The 20472-nt window shown below is 39.6% G+C and overlaps 1 protein-coding gene across 8 annotated transcripts in view; it reads right to left on the bottom strand.

The window, feature by feature from the left end:
* Positions 1-2361: 2361 nt before the first annotated feature.
* Positions 2362-20472, bottom strand: part of LOC117504570 (RNA-binding protein with multiple splicing-like) — a 64863-nt gene continuing 46752 nt past the window's right edge. Inside the window, exons 5-9 of one of the 8 annotated variants that reach the window (XR_004558829.1) lie at positions 19854-20004; positions 18807-18934; positions 15380-15443; positions 5551-5674; positions 2362-5169 (exon numbers count right to left, since the gene is read on the bottom strand). Coding sequence is in view for 4 of the 8 variants with exons in the window: in XM_034164036.1 (XP_034019927.1) it covers positions 15381-15443; positions 18807-18934; positions 19854-20004 (342 nt within the window). In the remaining 4 variants the exon portion in view is untranslated. The other 7 variants (XR_004558828.1, XR_004558831.1, XR_004558830.1 and 4 more) reach the window with 7 other exon arrangements.

Genomic DNA, 20472 nt, shown 5'->3' with positions numbered 1-20472 from the left:
CAGAAGCGCTTCAACGTGCTTAACTCTGACACATATCATAAAAAAGTCAGTTTTTTTTATCTTTTAATATTCCAGATGTGTCTGCCACCTGCGGTATGGTGAGCAAATTACTGCATGGAGAGATGATGGAAATTAGGAGCGAGCAGGTGTGGTTGTCAGTGAGACTGACTTTTCCACGCAGATGTTAGCAAAGAAAACCCAATATTTTGTGATCATTTCATAAATTTCACATTCTAAAACTCGACACAATCATACAAACATATCACTTGCATGTAGATACAAGCGGTATTACCTGCAGATTAATTATTACAACTCTAATTCAGTGTCACACTTTTGTAAAATGACAAGATTGCAAATTGGCTGCAGCCTTTGTCTTGGGAGAGGGCACGCAGAGGTCCTCAACCAGATATTGAATCCCACATCATGTTTTTAACAGCCTCCTGGGACTGTGGGCGAGGCATCATCCACTGACAAGTGTGACCGCAAGAGGAAATGAGGGTTTATGCAGGCAGTTGGGTATTTTAGTTTAACATGATTTTTTAATGAAAGGCAACCTTCAAGAATCGTCAAAATTATCAACATCTCCTAAAGCTACAGTGTGTAGGATTTAGAGGCATTTATTAGCATTAATGGAACATAGCATTCATAACCATCTGTCCATCCGAGTATAATTACCTGCCACAAAGGATCCATGTATTTTTCTTAAGTGTTGACTAACGAACCCTTCATCTTCACATGGGAGTGGGGCCCCTCAGAGTCCACCATGTTGTAGCGCCATATTGAATTAGTCCAAAAAGGGCATACTTACCGTATTTTCCTGTTAAAAAAGATCCCTTGAAGAGGAAAAACCCACAAATGTCACGTTTTTTTCTGTATTATGAGGTCATGAATTTGGAATTTTTGTGCAGTGTTGTAATGTACTAATATTAACATTTTTTTTATTATTATTATTGGAGTTTATTTTGTTTAATGCTTTAATTCATCTGAAAGTCTTACATAAATAGCTACCATAATTATTATTATGAATAACAAATGCATGATTTTTTTTTTAGGGATACAAGTCAGGCTTAAGTATAAGTTGCAGGGCTTCCCAAACTCATGTTTTTTTTTAATATATATAATAAAACAAAATGCAACTTATACTCCAAGAAATATGGTACTTTGTCTGTTTTTTTTTTTTTTTTTTTTGCTTGTGTTTTTTTGTTTTTTTGCAACATGGGGAAGACAAGCAAAAAAAAAAAAAAAAAAAAAAAAAAAAAGTAATCTGGTTGCTCCCCTATCCATAATCAATGGGTTGCTAGTGAAGGCTGACAAGTTTAACAACCTCATTTTTGTGAAATGGACAGATCATGCCCACTGCTCATCATAGAAGAAGGAAAAGCAGCATGAATTAAAACAGCAAAAATCGTGACATAATGCAGCCTGCAACCTCACCACTAGATGGCACAAACTCCTACACACTGTAGCTTTATCTTCAGATATGCTTCAATTCTTCCTTTTTTGCAATGGAAAAAGTGAAATCACAACACTAGGTGACATCAATCTTTAATGGCAAATGGCCTGAAATGTTTTAACATTTTTTGTAAGAAGTTCTCATTTTTAAATCACCCCCCCCCCCCCACCTCCCACCCCTCCTCACACACAAACCTCTGCAATTCACTGAAATACAGTTTCTCCTTACAGTGGCTAAAATACATAAATATCCACAGTATTGTATGCTTTAAGAAAAAAAGTGAACACGCACATGCTGGGAACATGCACAGAATACACAGGTACTCGCGCACACGCACACACATTATACTTCCAAAAATATCAAATAAAAAAAATTTTTTTTTTCTTTTTTTAAATCATTGACAGACGGAGGGATCATTGTATTATCCAGAAACGTCTGTACCGCACTCCTGGCAAACGTGCTTTTCTCTGGATTTCACAGTGAATTATGTATTAAAATATCATCAGTATAATCACATGTTCCGATCAGTCAGTCAAATACAAAAGGAAAATAAAATTACAAAATGAATACACAGTTTAATCTACAGTAATACTTACATTGAATTATATGATTGGGCATCTATGAACTTAAAAAACAAACACACGCACACCTTATAAATACTTGTTCTAATAAATTTGGTGCCTCACTTGGCTAAAAATGTCTAAAAAGCAAAAACTGCTCAATATCATATGCATATTATAACCATTACAAACACTAAAAATCTGTCCAGTGTGATTGTAGACACTGCACACGTTATCATTTTGTTACTACGATTTTTGACTGTCACGGAATCGTGAAATGTGACTTAACCTCATCATGATTTTATTGTTTGCGTGTTTTGTTTCTGGGTGCGAATGAGACTCAAATGAGAATTTTGGCATCAAAATGTCAGAAAATACGATCGCTCGACGACGTGTCGTACAGCAAAGGCATTATTGCGGATTACAAAAAGTTTTTTTTTTCCACTCTTCACTCCAATTATCACTATGTAAATTCACAATTTACAAAAGGCAGGTTGGAACAGTATTGGATTAAAAATAGACAAAAGCGAGACAAATTTCTAACAGCGACAATAGCCTTTAAGATGCAGAGTCGCTCTTTGGAGTGACACCAAAAGAGACGTGCAGCAAAAAATAACATACTTCATAAGAAATCAGATTGAGGACTACAAAGCTGTCAAAAACGGAATAATTCCACTCGCCTCGATGGCTCTCCAGTGTACAAAAATGCCTTTGGTCTTTTATTTCTCGAATGGTGCGCTGCTGTCCTCCTGCTACATGACAAAGGAGAAAACTAAATATAGCAGGCCTCAGTCTGCAGTCTCTGGGGTCAGCCTAACTTCAGCAGCGATGGCTTATTCCCGTCATTATGCCTCATCTTTTAACGCGTCTGATTATTACCTCAAACTCCAACCTAAAGCAGCGCTACGAGCTCAGTCTGGCGTTTTGCAACAATGACTGCTCAGTTGGACCAAAGCAAGGAAAGCAAGACAAAGGGCTAGTATGCTTGGCCACATGATAGAAAGACACAAATGTGCAAAAGAAAAAGGAAAAAAAAGTGCTGGTCACGCTAGGTGATAGAAAATTTTAACTATGAAAATTAGCTAACGTAGCGATGTTGCGCTGCAGCTACTTTGTTGTCAGTGTGGCGCTAATCATCAAATATCTATCTACAAGATTAATTTCTTTGTAAAATTACTAAATCTTGTTGTTACTCCAAAAATATACAGCTCAGAATGTATTTGACAAACTTGTTAAGGTCAGTACGTAGCCACCTACACTCCAACAACCAAACCTAGCAAGAGTCAGTTTATTTAAATCAGGCCTGAAAACAGTTTGCTGAAGCTAATTCGTAATTCAATACATTAACTTTTTTTTTTTAATGCTTTAGATTCTTATCTATTATTATTAATGCACTTTGCGCTGGGGTTCTCACATGCATTTTTAATCATTGTAATACCCTGATTCTCAGATTTTTGTTTTAAAGTATTTATACACCTAAGAACAGAGTTGCCTTGTCTTTAAATAAATTGTAGTAACTGACCTAGTTTTCGGACTTAGCCGAAGATGGCGTACGATGAGCTGCTTATGCTGCTTTCAGAACCTTCGGAAGCTCGGAAAGACCAGACATAAAAAAGTTGTACTTCTGGAAAAAGTGCCTTCATGAGATTATCTCAGAGGCAAATATGGATCAACTACTTAGCCTGTCACCGTAGCACTAGGCTAATGCTTTTTCTTTTTTTTGGGGGGGGGGGGGGGGGGGGGGTGCGCTAAATGAAAGTAATTTTTGCTGATAACTAATTGTACACAGAATGTCAATATATTACATATGGCAAAAATTCATTTAAACGAAACCTTGGATTTGCTGATAACTAATTGTACACAGAATGTCAATATATTACATATGGCAAAAAAATCATTTAAACGAAATCTTGGATTTAAACCTTGGATTACTCAATTTTCTCATAGGTTTCCGAGCGAGAATTCTGGCTCGGTGGCACATACGAGGCAGTTTTCCCCACGAGCTAGCGGTAGGAATCTCAGACCTTCCGTGGGTTTTAAAACGTAGCATTTGTCTATTGCTACTATTGCCACTGCAATCTGAACTCTGATTAAGTGGTAGAAAATGAATGAACGATCTAGTTTCCTAAAGGGAATACATTTATTACACCGGCTTGTCTCACAGCCAGCAACACATTATCTTGATCCCTTTTTGGACAGGGGCAGCATGGTGGTTTAGTGGTTAGCACTGTTGCCTCACAGCAAGAAGGTTATGGGATCGATTCCCACCTGTGACCTTTATGTGTGGCGTTTGCATATTCTCCCCGTTTTTTTGCGTGGGTTCCCGCCGGGTGCTCCGGCTTCCTCCCACATCCAAACATGCAGGTTAGGTGGACTGGAAAGTTTAAATCATCCGTTGGTGTGCATGCGGTTGTGAATGCGTTGTGTGGACAGCAGTCTGTCCCCCCGTGCAACCCGATCTTGGATAAGCTGTTGAAGATGAGTGAGTGAGAGCATTTTTGGACAGTTATACTTCAGCTGAGCAACAATTTGCTTTTTCAAAAATTCACATTTTTAAAATCCGCTGCCAAAACGCTAGCGTGACCGGCTTTCAACACGGACGAGACTACTTTGGTATAAGCAGGGCGACTTAAAATTAACATGAAGTCTTGAGGTTTCCAACAAGTTCCTCGCACACTTTAGCACAACATTAAATCAAACATGATCTTGATTACAAAAATACATTTTTGTATTTCTTTAAAATATCTAAAAATGTACAGCATTTTTTTTCCCTAGGGTTTTTTCAGGTTTTTTTTTTTTTTTTTTGCAAAGTCATGCTTCAACAAGTATTTAATAATCATAATAACATTAATAAGAATAATACACAGAATAGTAATAATTAGGGTTGTATAATAACATTATCTGGTTGCACTTTAGCCACACTTCCAGAAATCTGGCTTTGCAAAGTCTTTACGCTTGCATATTAGACGCTTGTAGCACGTATCCTGGACTGTTTGGTTGGGTTTAAGAGGAGGTGTAGTTAAAGTGCCGCCAGTGAATGTAGACTATGTAACAGTATAAAATAAAAAAATTTTAAAAAGTGGGTTTTTGGGGGGGTTCGATGTGTGATGGAGGCTGGGCTCGAGTATGTCCTGATGCCTAAGCGGCTGCCGCTGCCTGAGAGAAAGAGAAGAATACACAAAAAGGGGTCATGGCACACAAACCTCGTCCACACATGTACACCAAACTAAACCTGAAACAGATGAAAGCTGACACGGTGTCAATACGACTTTGTGTGTTTATGTTCATTTCCGCCGATGTGTCTGATGGTAGGATGCAGTCATAAAAAATAAAATAAAATAAAAAACAACACTCAACTGGGCTTTCACAGGTTTTTTTTTTTCCCCTGCAAATCTACACTTTCAAAATCACACACGCTGCCAGAAGGGAAAGCCGCAGCAGCACTGCAGCGAGGTGCGATTTACAGTTTTTGTCCTCGCCTGATGGGATCAATGGTGGTGAAGTCTGCTCGCTGGGGTCCGTAAAACCAAAACTCACCGACGGTATGCTGTTCCGAGAGCTGGAGTTAAGTCAGTCCTCCTGGTTTCTAGTTTGGGCATGAGAGGAGGCAATCAGCAATGTCCGTCACAGCCGGCCGTGGCCGCCATCACACATCAGGAACCTGAGGACGCAAAGGAGGTGATGTTTTACCAAAGCCCTCAAAGCTGGAACCCCCCAAAAAAATTGCGACCCAGTTGGATTGTTTGAGTTGAGACCATTTTAGTGTGGTGACGACTGGAGATGTGATTTTTTTTCTTTGACTGAGCAACATTTTAAGTGGATGGGATTTGTTGTGGTACAGTCATGAGGTCCATTTACGCAATGGAAATTTAACTGTTGTTCCAGAGGGAGCATGACTCAGACAAAAAAAGAAAGAAAGAAAAAGGTCCAGTTTAAATGGCCAGAGTGAGTTTGGGTTGGTGCCAATATCCAAAAGCGCAAAGTCCAAGACAGAGCACAGCACAATCTAAAATTTTGCAGTGTAAATGCCAGTCAAATATGAAACATTTTGTGGATAAAAACAAAGAGGTAGATCAGAAGGTTTATTTTTATTTCTTTTTTTTTTTTTTAAACAGAGCATCAAGTTGGACTCTCTGGTGACGGTGGCAGAGAAGAGAACACTGGACAAACTGCTGGACATTATGGACGATGCCAGTCATCCTCTGCACACCGTCATCAGCAACCAGAGGAGCAACCAGCTCCTCTGGTTGCTGCTCCATCCCAAGTGCAGGACCAAGAGACTGAAAAACTCCTTTGTCCCTCAGGCCATCAGACTATACAACTCCTCACTCAGGGGGAGGAGGAGTAACAGGAAGACAGGGGACAGGAATGAGAGGAGCAGTTGTAGCCAGTGGTTCTGGTATTTATATTTGTATTTACATTTTGCAATTTTTTTTATTTTTTTTTTTACTTCTACTTTTGATACTCTCTGTACTCCTTACCTTGTGTGCTGCTATACAATCCTGCTGAAACCTCAATTTCACTGAGGGAGTCTTCCCAAGGGATTAATAAAGTTCTATCTAATCTAATTTTTTGACATTTTAAACAACAGCAATGGAGAGAAGGCGGAGAATACAAGATAAAAAAAAACAGCAATATTAAGTTTATCAATGTCTATGAACAAGTAAAACTTGGTGCATATCTCCACAAAAAAAAGAAAGAACTGACTGATCTGTATTAGCCAATTTACACCAGGCTTTATCTGTAATGTCAACATTTAGGTCCTAAATGTTGACATTACAGACATTTAGCTAACGTTTTCCTAAATTTTAGGAAAACGTTAGCTAAATTCGGCTCAATGCTGTTAATTTTCAAACGATTACGCACCACAATGATGCTCCGACTTTCACAGTGGAGGTTGCTGCCAACACTGCCTTCAGGTTAAAATTACATGAAAGTACATTCAGCAAAACCAAGTGCTCTGTGGGAGCTTTGCACACTGAATTTTACCACCTGCAGCAACAGAGATGGGCAAGTGTTTTTTTTGTTTTTGTTTTTTAAGTGGTCTTACTGAAAATTTCAGGCCTATATAATAGCCAAAGAAACCCTGCAAGGACAGTTTAACTTTAACAGAGCCATCTGGGTTGACCTTCAAGTTCTGTAACATCTCAGAAAAAGTGTTTACGCCCCCAGAAAGGTGACTGACCACTAGTCACTAATGTGCTTTTTCTTGAAATAACCTTTAAGGACAAATTCTTAAAATGTCAGATGGTACATGAGCAATTTTGCTAGTTTTTGGGGTAAAAAAAAAAATTCAAAACAACACATTTCATGATTCAGTCAAACTGTGACAAACATGTCAGATGAATTTAGCGAAGGTAACTCCCATAAAATCTCTGCACTACGCCATCGTACCCCCCCCCCAAAAAACACACACACATGCCTTAGGGCAACGAGTAAGGTCACCCCTGCAATGCTCCTCACCCAACCCCAGATGTATTCCCAAAAAATATACATCTCTTGGAGTCCGTGGGAACTTAACTTGAGTGGGGAGAAACTCTGGACCAATAAACAATTACTAAACCAAACATGACCTTAAGGGTAAGAAACGGAGCAAGACCGGGGCAGGAAAAGGGGAGGGGGCCAAGTCTGGAAACTGGCGTATTCCCTGATCAGGGAACAGTGCGTTTCAAAAGAACCACGGCTGGCCTGGCTAATGCCTTGTTGCCTGTTCAATCAAGGATGAAGGAATCGATGCGCTGCACAGCCGCTTGGCTAAGCAGCTAAGACGCAAACTTCCAGACCGCGCCGTTTGTTCTGGCTGCGACACCAAGGTTAAAGATTGGGTTGATCATTGAACATGTCTGTTTGGATTAGGAAAAAGGTTTAGTGATTCGCAAGGCTTAATGTGTTACATCCACAAACTCAACCCGGGCGCATGATGTGAGAAAGGTAAACAAGTAGTGTTTGAGAATGTGGGAGGCGGCGCCATTTCTCATGAACGTGTGCGCCGCTTTTATTTAGCTTGCCCGATGAAGACGTTTGACAGTGCTTTCTTCCAGCTCTCAGTCTTCTGTGATATTAGTACCTGTGCAGCACGGCCGTGAAAAACACCCCCGTCCGAAGCCCCTTTAATCCACAGGAAAGCCCTTAGGCCCTGACTGTGTTTCTCACATAGCAGCAATAGCTGGTGGAGCAGGGTGGTGATGAATGCAGCTGCTGACATACATCTAGTGCACGAATGTGGCCACGACCACACTGGAGCTCCGTGTGTGTGTGGGGGTTGCGTGTCAGCAGGGGGTGAAAGAATAAAGTCCCACTTCCTTATTAAAAAGAGCCCCAGCTGGCCCTAAGCTCTCCGGTGGGATTTAGTCCAACGCTGGACAGGAAGTGGCCAAAAAGCTCCTCAAGGTGGACACACGGGGGCACGCAAACACACTACACCCACAAACCACATCTTATCAGATAGAAAATCCGGATCGCCTTTCCCTTCATTCAGCGTTAACGCCAACCTTGAGGTCGTCCTTCAATCCAAACCTGTGCTGGAGCATCAAAGAGAATTTAACTTTAAGAAAACTTCAAACCCGACTCTATAATATATAGACGCACACGCGCATAAGGATGAGGATTACCTATAAACCTGTTAAAACTTCTACAAATTGGCGCTGATGTCGTGGAAGAATTCAAAGTGACAGGTGAACCGGAAAATCGTGACTAAAGCCTGCCTCACTTTCAGCGGTTCACAAACGCATTCAAGACTTACACGATTGCACTTCCTGAGTCACGCTACATACTCCGACTGATTTGTACCCATCTGTTTGAAGCTAAGCTGACCACAAACCCATCAGGGATCAACCCAATGTCAGCGTAGGAAAAGATGAAAAGTAAAGGAGCTTTTTATGTGTGAAATGCACTTTTTTAAAAAACTGTATGTGACCCATCGATTATGCGACGCCGGCGTAAAGCAAGTCACATCCTTCAGGATCCTCGGTTCAAGTGTCGTCTGGCTTTGTTCAAACAAGCAAGTATGCGTATCCTGACAAAAACAACTGAAAAGACAGTGTGATACAATAAAAATGGATGTTGATACAAGTTACAAACTTTCAAAATGACAAAAAAAAAGCAGCAAGGCCATCTGCAAAAAAGACACCAACGCCTCCTTTCCACACAGAGCACGAGTACGCAGCCTTGAAGATTGGCCATCCATTCATTCCAATGGAAGCCTTTGATGTCTCATGTATCTGCGATGCTCCTTTTGGGAGTTTTGGAAAGTTATCAAGTTTTAGAAAATCACCTCCTCAAATTGTGTAGCTGCAGAAATTAAAAGAAAGTATTTTAGAAAGTTTAACACATTTCGAACATAAGTTATGCTTAGTAGTGATTAGACATGAATCTGTCACAATTGTTTTTGTCTCTATAGTGTTCCGTATGCATATTCCAACCAACTGGATAATTAAGAACAGACCAAATTAATCTTTCATGGCTGCTGTGGTCTCCATAATGAAATGCATTTCTTTGCATTCAACACCAGAAGGTGTATCGCGTATATTAAGGCCACTGCACATACGTATGTGGAAACAAGGCATGATATTTATTTTTTTAAAACAGCGTAGTAGCTGTTGAGACATGTTTTATAGTGTTACTGTGTGCACTGGGTCTTGAAACTGCAGACATTTAATGGACACTTCTAACATTTATGGACATGGTGTGTAGACATACAGTATGTGGTGTTTTGGGGAAAATATGCATGTGTGCAGATTCACTATCTGTATGACGAAATGGCCTTCAACAATTACACACACCCCGTTTACGCAATAATCTGGAGTATACGAGCATTTGGCGAGTCAGCCATGGCACTTCTGTATGTGCTGATTGCACATAAAAAAAAAAAAATTGTACGTGCTGTTTGCACATAAAAAAATCATTAGTATTTAAAAAAATATTCTTGAATGGAGGCCCACCAAGTAAAAAATAAACCCGTTGAGTTTGAAACACACTCATTTTTATAAGGATAAAATTTATGACAACAGACATAAAAGTCTTCCAGAAATTAACAGGTTTCTAGATTTGAGACATACTGTGTTAAGATGCCTCGTTCAGGAATTTATGGATTGGTCAAATATATGCCAGCTATGGTTGATACTAATATTGTAGTTTAGTTAGTAATAGTCAAATATGCCATGTTAATGGCACAGTGTGGTATAACAGCGGTATGGTCCAAAGCTAGATATCCAGCAATGGTTTTTTAAAAAAAAAAAAGAAAAAAAATTATATAAGTACTTATAATGTCAACCTATTACTTGGTTTTAACTGATTTAAATGTTTTATACTTTGTGAATTGATAATACTTTTGTTTATTGTTGTGATATTTTTGTCTTTTGTTTGGGAGGGGTCTTTGATAAGCCTCTTTGGCTTCTACCACTCCCTTTCACAGTATTGTTTTATATATATATATATATATATATATATATATATATATATATATATATATATATATATATATATATATATATATATATATCTGTTTTTGCGAACAAATCGGTTCACAAACATTTTTTGAAGGAAAAATACATCACTTTTTGAGCAAAGTCTTGATGCACAAACACCTCCGCCGCAGTAGGTTGTGGTAATGCACCATGTTGGGTTGCAATCCGCCAATAAATCTCAAAAGAAGCAGCAGCAGCAACAAAAACAGTCAGTCTTTGGGTGTTTTTAAATCATATTTTTGGGGACTGCAAGGTGGTTCTAACGGTTTACTTTGTTGTGGACAAGGTTATGAGCCGCGTATTTTTTTCCAGTAATCATACATTAAGTCGTGCTACAAGTGCTAATGCTGTTAGCATACAACATTAAATCCGACCAGTTTCACTGCAACAGAGGCGTCTGATCGGTTAAGACGTTTAGAGTATTTTGTGACTAACACCTGGAATAATCTGGCTTGTTGTGCGGTGAAATGTAACAAGAGTACTGCAAAAAGAAGCCAAGATGTTCAGTTACCTGATGTTCTTAGGGTCTCTTCTGTACAGTTATGGTGAAATTAAATGGTCTATATTATTATAATTACTATATAGTATTTTGTATAAGATAGTGTGCATATTCTTTGTATTTTGTCTGCTTTTCATGCATTAAATTGTGTTAAAAAGGTAAAAATATATACACATATATGTACATACAGTGTTCTTTTTGGGGTCAGGAACGGATTAATCTATTTTACATTGTTTCTTATGGAAAAATTGGTTTCGGTTTAAGAACAACGCTGGTTAAGAAAAACATTTAGGAACCAATTAAGTTCTAAAATCGAGGTTCCACTGTATATAAATGAAACTGCCATACCTGTGTCCCAAAGCTGTGTAAAATGTTATGCATTCAAAAAAAAAAAAAAAAGAAGAAATCACAAAGATATTGGTATTTCAATTTAGTGCCTGTGCAAGCTATTTTGGTGACATTTGGACAAACACCTACTTTTAAATAGGTCACAGACTGCTCATATGCAACCTTATCCAAAATTTTGCCCAGCGAGCATATGCATCCGATATGAAAGGGATACCACTGAGTTATCGTGGCAACAAGGTTTTGCGTGTGACTTATTAAATGATGCATGGATGCTCCCATTTTAATTTGCTCACTCTGAAGTAAGAGGCATAAATTATAATAGTACATCTAAGTAAATACACAGAGCGGCTATTGAACTTTAATCTGTAAAAAAGTACACGTTAACAAATGAGATTTTTATGAAATTTGATGGACTGACATTCTTAAAAACATTTTCAGGACTCCTAGAAACTGCCCATTTCTATGCCTTCTGCAGTCAATCAAAAGGAGCTGCTGCTTGCCACGCCCACTTTCCAAAGGGACAGTGAAGACAAATAATGTAGAGGGCTCAGCAGTCTGTCTCTTTTTGTTATGAAGTGGGCCTACCCCACAAAGTAAACAGGAACCCAGATATGGATTTCTGATGACATACGTCACAAAAGCAGAAAACAAGCCATTCAGACGCAAGTTTGGCTTAAAGCTGGGGGGGTAAATTGCTGCAGGCACAGATATAAAATTGTTAGAATGTTTAGCTTGGAACCCCAAATTTATTAAACTGTACACAGTCGATAAACAGATTTTCCAAAGACGACCCCTTTAAAGGATGTGAGTGAACTGGCATTTTGTGTGCTCTGGGGAGTCATCATGTGATCTGGGTGCTCTATAATTTCAGTGCGATACATATGTGGATATCTGCTTCAGTCTGTAATTATCGCTGGATTCTGACTACAAGCCGGATGTGTGGCTGTTGTTTCACCGAGGGCTTAATATCCATTGGGGCAGCCTGACCGGCCAAATGACTTCCTCCTGGTGTGATAGAGGAGTGTTTAGTTCCTCCAAGCTCCTCCCTCGTCCACTCCCTTCCTCCTTTACCTCCCTCTCCAAACATGAAATTACTGCAGCATCTTTTCCTTATCGTGCAGATGATTTTACACTGAAAACAACACGCAGGGTTCGGGGGGGGGGGGGGGGAGTAGGGCTAGCGCCAATCAACACCCACCCACTCCCCGTTCACTCCCTGAGGGGTCGGGAGAACATGTTTCTTCCTGTCCCAAGGCCTCAGAGGGAGGGTACGTGGTGACTGTGCGACTGGCGCCGAGGACACACACACACACACCGCACAGACTAACAGGGGATTTGTGTTTCTTCAGCAGTGTTGGTCTGAAACAAAGAAAAACACACATGCAGTGCGAGTCTTCGAGTCTGAGTCCTCATCAAACCGCTTATTAGAAGCAACATGTCTGTTATTTGTTTTCCACAAAGCCCCGGGCTCATCGTTTTTAATTAGGATTATTAGAAACAGCCCAAGCTGCAGCATCCATGTACTTCGGAAGTTCATGATGCATGTTTCACATGTATGACCTTAAAAACACGTAAAAAAAAAAAAAATTATAAGATGAGATCAACTTCATTTATCCCAAAGGAAATTATTTTGCCAAAATAGCTTTTTCTTTTTACAATAAATACAACAAATTTGAAATAACTGGAAGACATTAGCACAAGATGCTTGATAATATAGCACATAACTCTGAGTAACTGAATAACTCAGTTCATTGGGTATTCATCCCGCAAAAGGAGGAGGAATTACACAGTCTGATTGCCATAGGTAGGAAAGACCTCTTGTGGCGTTCTGTGGTGCACCTTGGTGGTCTCAGTCTGTGGCTGAAGGTGATCTGACAGACGTCAGTGTGGCATGCAGGGGATGGGAGCTGTTGCCCAGAATGCTGAGCAGTTTCCTCAACATCCTCCTCTCTGACACTTCAACCACAGACTCCAGATCAACCCCCAGGACCGAGGCAGCTCTCCTGATGAGCTTGTTGAGTCCGTTTGTGTCAGCTGCCTTCAGGCTGCTGCCACAGCATACTGCAGTGTAGAAGATGATGCTGGAGACCACCGAGTGATAAATAATCTTAGTCATTAAAAGATTAACAATCAAGCCTCTGAGCGCTCAAGTCATCTTTAATGAGGGAAAACACTTTTCCCACAAACTGTTGAACAGCAAACACATGAATGTCCACCTCACGACCCCTAAAGTGACTCAAAACTGTGACACTGCAGTGTAGCTGCTAACGTGTTCTTTAAAACTACATCCATTTCTGGTGGTCATTTTAAATGAATGTACGACTTAACCGTGGGCAGGATTCACGCTATAAATGACAGTCATGAGCTTCTGAAGCAGTGCTCACATCTCTTGCAACAAAATACAAGCTCACCATAATTTCTGATGATGTTTGGCACCACTAAAAATCCTAAAATAACACCAGATGTATGGTATGTATCATATGACCCATTCAGTGCTCACTGAATGAGTCATATGATACACAGTTTTCTCTAGGCTAATATTGATCACCAAAAAATGAGAACCATTGGTTCAGTAGGTCATCTGGCATGCGGCATTAAAGGATTTATACCCATATTCACAAAGAACTGAAATAGGAGATGCATTAATAATTAAATTTTGCAACTCTAAAGATGTTCTGTGCACCATCCTTGGATCTTTGAAACAAACAATATTCCATCAAGAATTGCGAGAGAAGCATTTTTTTTTTTTTTTGTAAAATGTTGATGACAGACGATGGACTACAAATAAACATTATAATAAATAAAGTTTGTCACAAAAGCCACACCACAGATGGCCACCCCGGAGAGTCTGGTCTGTCTAAGGTTTCTTCCTCTAAAATAAAAAACAGGGAGTATTTCCTCACCAATGTGTTGCTCATGGGGTGAGTAAGGGCAAGATTAGCCTCTCTCTAACAGTATTCTGTGGACCACTGGTGGTCCATGAGTATATTGGTAAAATGTCACATTTTAAATTAATATATTTACCTTAAAATATTTTAAAAATGACTCCAAAGTCAAGCAGATAGTAAAATATTGTTCAAATATAATGTTGGAGTGATAAGCAGACCTGTTTTTTGACAGTTTGGAGTTTGGCGATTCGTGAGATTTTCCAGTCCCTCCAGAAATTTGACAGGATTTAAACAATTCAATAAACAATTCAACCAATATATTTATAGATCTCTGTATATATAGATACATGTACCCATCTGTCTCATCATATAGGAACATGTTTATTGGTTGAATCCTTCGTTGAATGAACTGTTGACGTCCTGGTACCTCAAATTTCTGGTGGTCTCGTCCAGGTCTAGGCAGGGTGTAGCATGGGTTACAAAGAACCTATCCAACTCTCAGGTCAGAACCTGGAATATTTTAGCACTTTTAATGCAATGACCTCAATATCAAACCAACAATATATGTTGATCTAGACAGTTTTCCTCGTGCTAGATCCTGTTGCACATCGCCAAAGGTTTGGGCTCTAATGAGCATCCCTCAGGTTTAGCTCTGACATTGGGAAGTATTTAACGAAAGCAGTTGTAATTTTTTTTTTTTAATGTCATACTTCTTTCATTTTTCCAGCCAGTTTCATGAAAACATTGGCGCTTGTTGAATATTCTCTTTGACCGAATTGCCTTTGATGAAATCACTGGAAAAATCGACACAATGAATTCCCATTTTAATCATGTCTTTCATCTCTCGATTAGCGGCCAGTTTTACAGACCTCACATAGGCCCAATTTGATTTGTGTTACTCGGCCACATGTGTGGATTTGAGGTCAGTGAAAAGAAACATGACTAGTTAGAAGGTTCACACTGCAAGTGAACTCTGAGGTTTTGATGAAAACGCTATAAAACGTACTTCAGGACGGGGGCGATATTCCTGACAAATGCTGAAGAATTAGTTTAATTTGTTTATTCCAAGTGTCATAACATTTACTGAAATGTATTCACAGCACGTTGGAAAGCAAACGTCTTTGTCGTAGTAGGGCGCTGAATGTGTGTTTGTTACTCACACATACTTCAGCAGAACTGCCTGGACTTCCATCCCTGAGGAGTTCCATCTGCAGGTGGGAGCCAGCGAATCTAAACATCACACACAAACACCACAAATTACAGCTACACAGCAAGCACACAAAAGCTAATCTGATACATAGTTTGACTATTTTAGCTTGACCAAAATCTGTCATTTTCACAGATTTTTCATCAATTCTAAACAATGGGGAACTAAATATAGTCCATGACCAAACTGGCTTCACTTAGAGTAGAGGGACTTAATACATAAAATCCAGCCTCAGTATAGACCCCAAACTATTCTTTTTTTAAAACCATATTGGCTCAACAAATATGGATCACTTTTTACCAAAATTGGTACAACTTTAACTTTTGACACATGAACATATTGAAAGTGACCTTTGCCACCATTTTTGCAGTTTTTAAGTCATAGATAGTCCAAACTATACCTTTTCGGATTTTTTTTTTTTTTTTTTATAATCAGACTAATAATGCTGTATACTTTTCAAAATGATGAGAATTTTTTTTCGAGATGACCCTGACATTCTTGTGTAGGTTAAGAGGTACCGGAAACCTGCTTGGCCCATGGACAAATACTCCATTCATTCAAAATTGGACTGATAATGCCCCACACTGTTGTGATATCCTGCAAATATATTATAATAAAATTTTAAAAAAAATTCACAGGTGTTTTAATTGTTTTTGTTTTCTAGGTCCTTTTCCGAACGGATCAGTTTCTAAGTGGAGACGACAGCCACTGATCAGCCAACAAGCTGGAATCATGTTAACATAAATTGGATTTGATTAATGTGTTTTCAAAGTGCTGCAGGGCTTGTTTACAGTGTTAGCACTCACATCAGCCACTGCTGCAGTTAGTAACCAGTCATTCAGAAGTGGCTGTGGGATTCTAAGATTAGCCTGACCCTCTGAAATCACAAAAGCAGGTTCTCTTTGTGCGTGCGCACATGGAAAAAAGCCAGCAAGGCACATTCAGCCTGCATTCATTTCAAAATCTGACATCATCTGAGGGTCGGCTTTAGTGTCCTCACTATATTTCATTCCATTCAAATACCTTTATTCCAATACGTACTGAATTACATTCTAATAATTTTAAGACCATTTAATTTTAAAGTCAATGCAAGCCTGAAGAGTGGAGAAAACAAACAAACAAATTTAGAGGTTCTGTGTCTAATACGGAGCTATTATCAAGGCTGGCATGCGGCTAACAAGCTTCATGAGAAGAACTGAAGAGATCAATAATTAACGCCTCTGTGAAATCACAGCAGAGCCGTGCAGATTAGCAGGCCTCGATCAACTGGATCATCTTTATTGGAGAAAAAGGAGCATGATTAATGTATACTTAATGCAGGTGATGGTCAAAGGATGTAAACAGCTATGAGTTGTTCAGGCGGCAGGTCAATAAACGTACAAGCTTATTTATGATAAATTGTGGTCTTGAGTGTCATCAGACCTGGAGTTAAGTTCATTTGTTATGATAGTTATTTAAATGTCTCATACCTGAAGACTTATGCAAGCTTGGTTTGAAGTATCCAATCCCAACAAATCTCTGCACATTTTATCTTTTTTTTTTTTTTTTTAAAGGCTGATGTTTGTTTGACTCAAAATATTAAGAAAGAAGGGTGAAATTCCCCCAAAACGTACCTACTTGAATAAAGTTAGAGGTTCAATAAACCCAAAATTAATCATTTCAACTCAACTGCTTAATAGTTTTTTTAAATGCCCGCACTACATGCAAACTAAACAAAACTAAACTGAAACTGCAACAGGAACTGTTTTTTTCCTTGCAATTAAAACCAGTATTTATCAATGTTTTCTAAACATTTTTTCCTATTCTCATGTTTCAATCTGATATTTAATGCTGTGACACAGATAGCTAATAGGATAAGTGCCTCTTGACACTATAAACCATTGCTCAAAACAAATATTTGGTAATAAGTAGGGATGTCCCGATCAGGTTTTTTGGCTCCGATCCGATTCCGAGTCATCTCATTTTGAGTATCTGCCGATACCGAGTCCCGATCCGATACTTTAAAAAACTGAATGAACAATGAACAAATGCTAAATATATAATATTTTCATTTTAATCACCTTATTTTATTATTTATCACTTATTTATTGATTTAGCTATTTTAATTAGAAGTGTTCTAAACTCTTTTTTTTAACAGTAATCAGAAATTTTGAGGTAACAAACAACAACAAAACACATTTCCAAGGATTTTTCTTCAGAAAACTGCTCTATAAATGAGCAGTCCTGTGACACGTTTCTGTTTTGTACAGATTAGTGGTTTCTGCACCGATCTGTTTTGTAGAGATCAGTGGTTTCTGCCACTAGTCTTCCGTGTTTTGGCCCGACGCGTCATTCCTATTGGACAACGCGAAGCTATGTCACAGCTCAGAGTGTCGAAAGTTGGATCTGGCTGAACTTTGACCGCGTCAGCCTGCCATCAAGCGGTAATGCGTGCTCCAGTCAGAAGCATCGCTTTAGCTTGGCTTCTGACATGATGCTTCTGACGCCTCTAAAAAGCAACGCATCTCATTGAAAATAATGCTTTTTAGACCGATTCTTGACGTCTCTGACACTTCCGGCCCATTAATCTGCAATAATGAGCTTGAAATAGCGCTGATCAAAATAAGGATAAAATCTATATCAGATTCCTGATCGGGATGCAACATCCAATTTCGATCAAGTCTGAAACCACGCGATCGGGCCCAATTTCCGATCACGTGATCGGATCCGGACATCCCTGGTAATGAGTATGATAATACAGTTTACCACAATTAATTATTTACATAACCACCTGCTCAACAAGGTTGTATTGGAGCTATAACTCCTTGATAAAGAAAAAGCTACACAAAAGCTACAGCAACAGGACGAGGCTAGCTAGCATAGTCATTAACCAAGAAACTGTATTTGCACCATCCAATCTTGACATGCCACTAACAATGTTATGTCCCAGTATTTAGTTTAAATAATTCATGACAGAACACTACCAAAATAAGTACACTGAATAACCATTTGCTCACATAACAAGGTCGTTGCAAGCAAGGTAACTGTTAGCAAGCTATATTGGAGGCAACATGGTAACAGGCCTAAACTAGCAAGAGTCATTATCCAATTGGGAACTTTAAATTTACGTATGCATTTTCCAGTGACAGTGGTGATTCCTTTAATTAATAGACTGATTTGACAAGCTATTATCTGAAATTTCTCCAGAAAATTACGCTACTTTTGACTGATAAGTGCGATAGGACATGAGGCGGCGTGCGTTGAGGTGCAGTGGGATGGAGAAAGGAGTGATGTCGGGTGCTGACAACGGCAGCTGTGTGGGCCGTGGTCTCAGGAGGTGGTGAAGTGCCACAGCGGTGAAAGTGCTGGTTGGGACAGGCTGGAGATAGGAAGGGGGTGCAGGTTACCTGAGCATGGAGCGAGGAGGGGTAGGTGAAAGCGGGTGGGAGGGCCGGCGACAGCTCCGCCGGGTACAGTGGGTATGACGCCCACACGTCTGGGCTGCTGGGATATAGAGCAGGCACTGTGAGCTCATCTGTGGAAAGAAGAAGAGGAGGAGTGGAGTGAGGAGAGTGGCCAGTGGATGGGTGAGTGGCTAGAGAGACGGGGCGGAGGTGGTGACAGTGGTGGCACCGAAGGTGAAATCATCTGATGCTCTCAACTATACCCCCTATAAACTGTTCAAGGTCTCATGTTTCAAGAAACACAGGAAGAAGCCATCTCTGATTTCATGGATCAAGCGTGGAGCGCACAAAAAATTAAATAAAAATGCCGTGCATAAGTGAAAGAAAGTGGTGAGAGTGGAGAGTGGTACCAAGTCAGTGAACATTGGAATGTATGAACACATGTTCCGTGTCTCCTGGTAACTGTTTATCACAGAGTGATCAGAAACACGAGTCTTATCAGGACAGTTTTCTCCTGGTGAATACGTCATTCTTTCATTAATCGTTTCCTTCCGTTTTCCACTGGGAAACTAAGTGTGTGCCCCGACTGGCACAAAAAAAGATCCAAGATATGAGCAGTTTGGTCATCTGCAACCACAGCTGGCCTAGGTTCTGGTATCAAACGCTGATTCCTAAAGAATCTTTAACCTCTTGGAAAATATATGACAGAGCGATACTGTAACCAAGGTTTCAGCTCCAAATATGAACAGCGTTAACACCTCTAAGAAGTCAGCATTGATAGCTGGATACATAGTTTGGCAAGCTGGTATACAAACAGAATTAACACTGTTGTCCAGAACCGATGAATAAACACCACTCATTAGGAGTAAATGCACTCTCCATTTTTCCAATGAACCACAAACACATCTCTGTTTATGACGTACACCCAAGAGCAAACAGCAGAGTGCTGTACAGTTGCCTCAAAAAACCAAGAGAAAGCAACAGACAAAGGACTCTGTGTAGACAGAAACACCAAAGACAGGCTCTGACAGAGATTCGGCGAGTACTCACATGGGTCTCTGCTAATGAACTGTGGGCCGGGGCTCTGCTGGGAGGGAGGAGGATTGGGGGTCCCAACCAACTTGTTCTTGGCCATCTTGGTATTGGCCTTGGCGAACTCCAGCCGAAGGGTCTGAGGGATTTCTGGATCAAACCGGACCCCCTAAGATCAAAAGATAATGTATGTAAGCCAAGAAAACGTTTCTCCAAACTCCATTTAAATTAGCAACAGTACAAAGATTATACTAAATTTAATTTATATTGGGTTGTTTTTATTTTAATTAGAAATACCAGTGACCTCAAATGGCCATTTAACTGAACTTGTACATTTTTTTTTTTAATCAGAGTGTTTATCATGCGATCCAAAAGCATGCAACTTGTATGTTAGATGACTGAAATATTATATGATTATTTAAGCATAGGATTAATGGAGTCACTGGGTCTGCAAATCTCCTGAACTTCATAATAGCTACTGCATATTTTGCTCTGAAATTTTGGGCATTTGACAGATACAAGTGAAGACCAATGAACCTTCCATTGGGGTCATGTCAATATCTCAACAGACAAAGTCACCACAACATAAAATAAGGACAGGCCAGAGTTGTTGCGACTCTCAGGGTTCTGGTGGCCA

Source organism: Thalassophryne amazonica, chromosome 23 (assembly GCF_902500255.1).
Source record: "Thalassophryne amazonica chromosome 23, fThaAma1.1, whole genome shotgun sequence".
NCBI lineage: Eukaryota > Metazoa > Chordata > Actinopteri > Batrachoidiformes > Batrachoididae > Thalassophryne > Thalassophryne amazonica.
The sequence above is the reverse complement of the archived record's forward strand: the minus strand, read 5'-3'. Positions and strand labels throughout refer to the sequence as shown.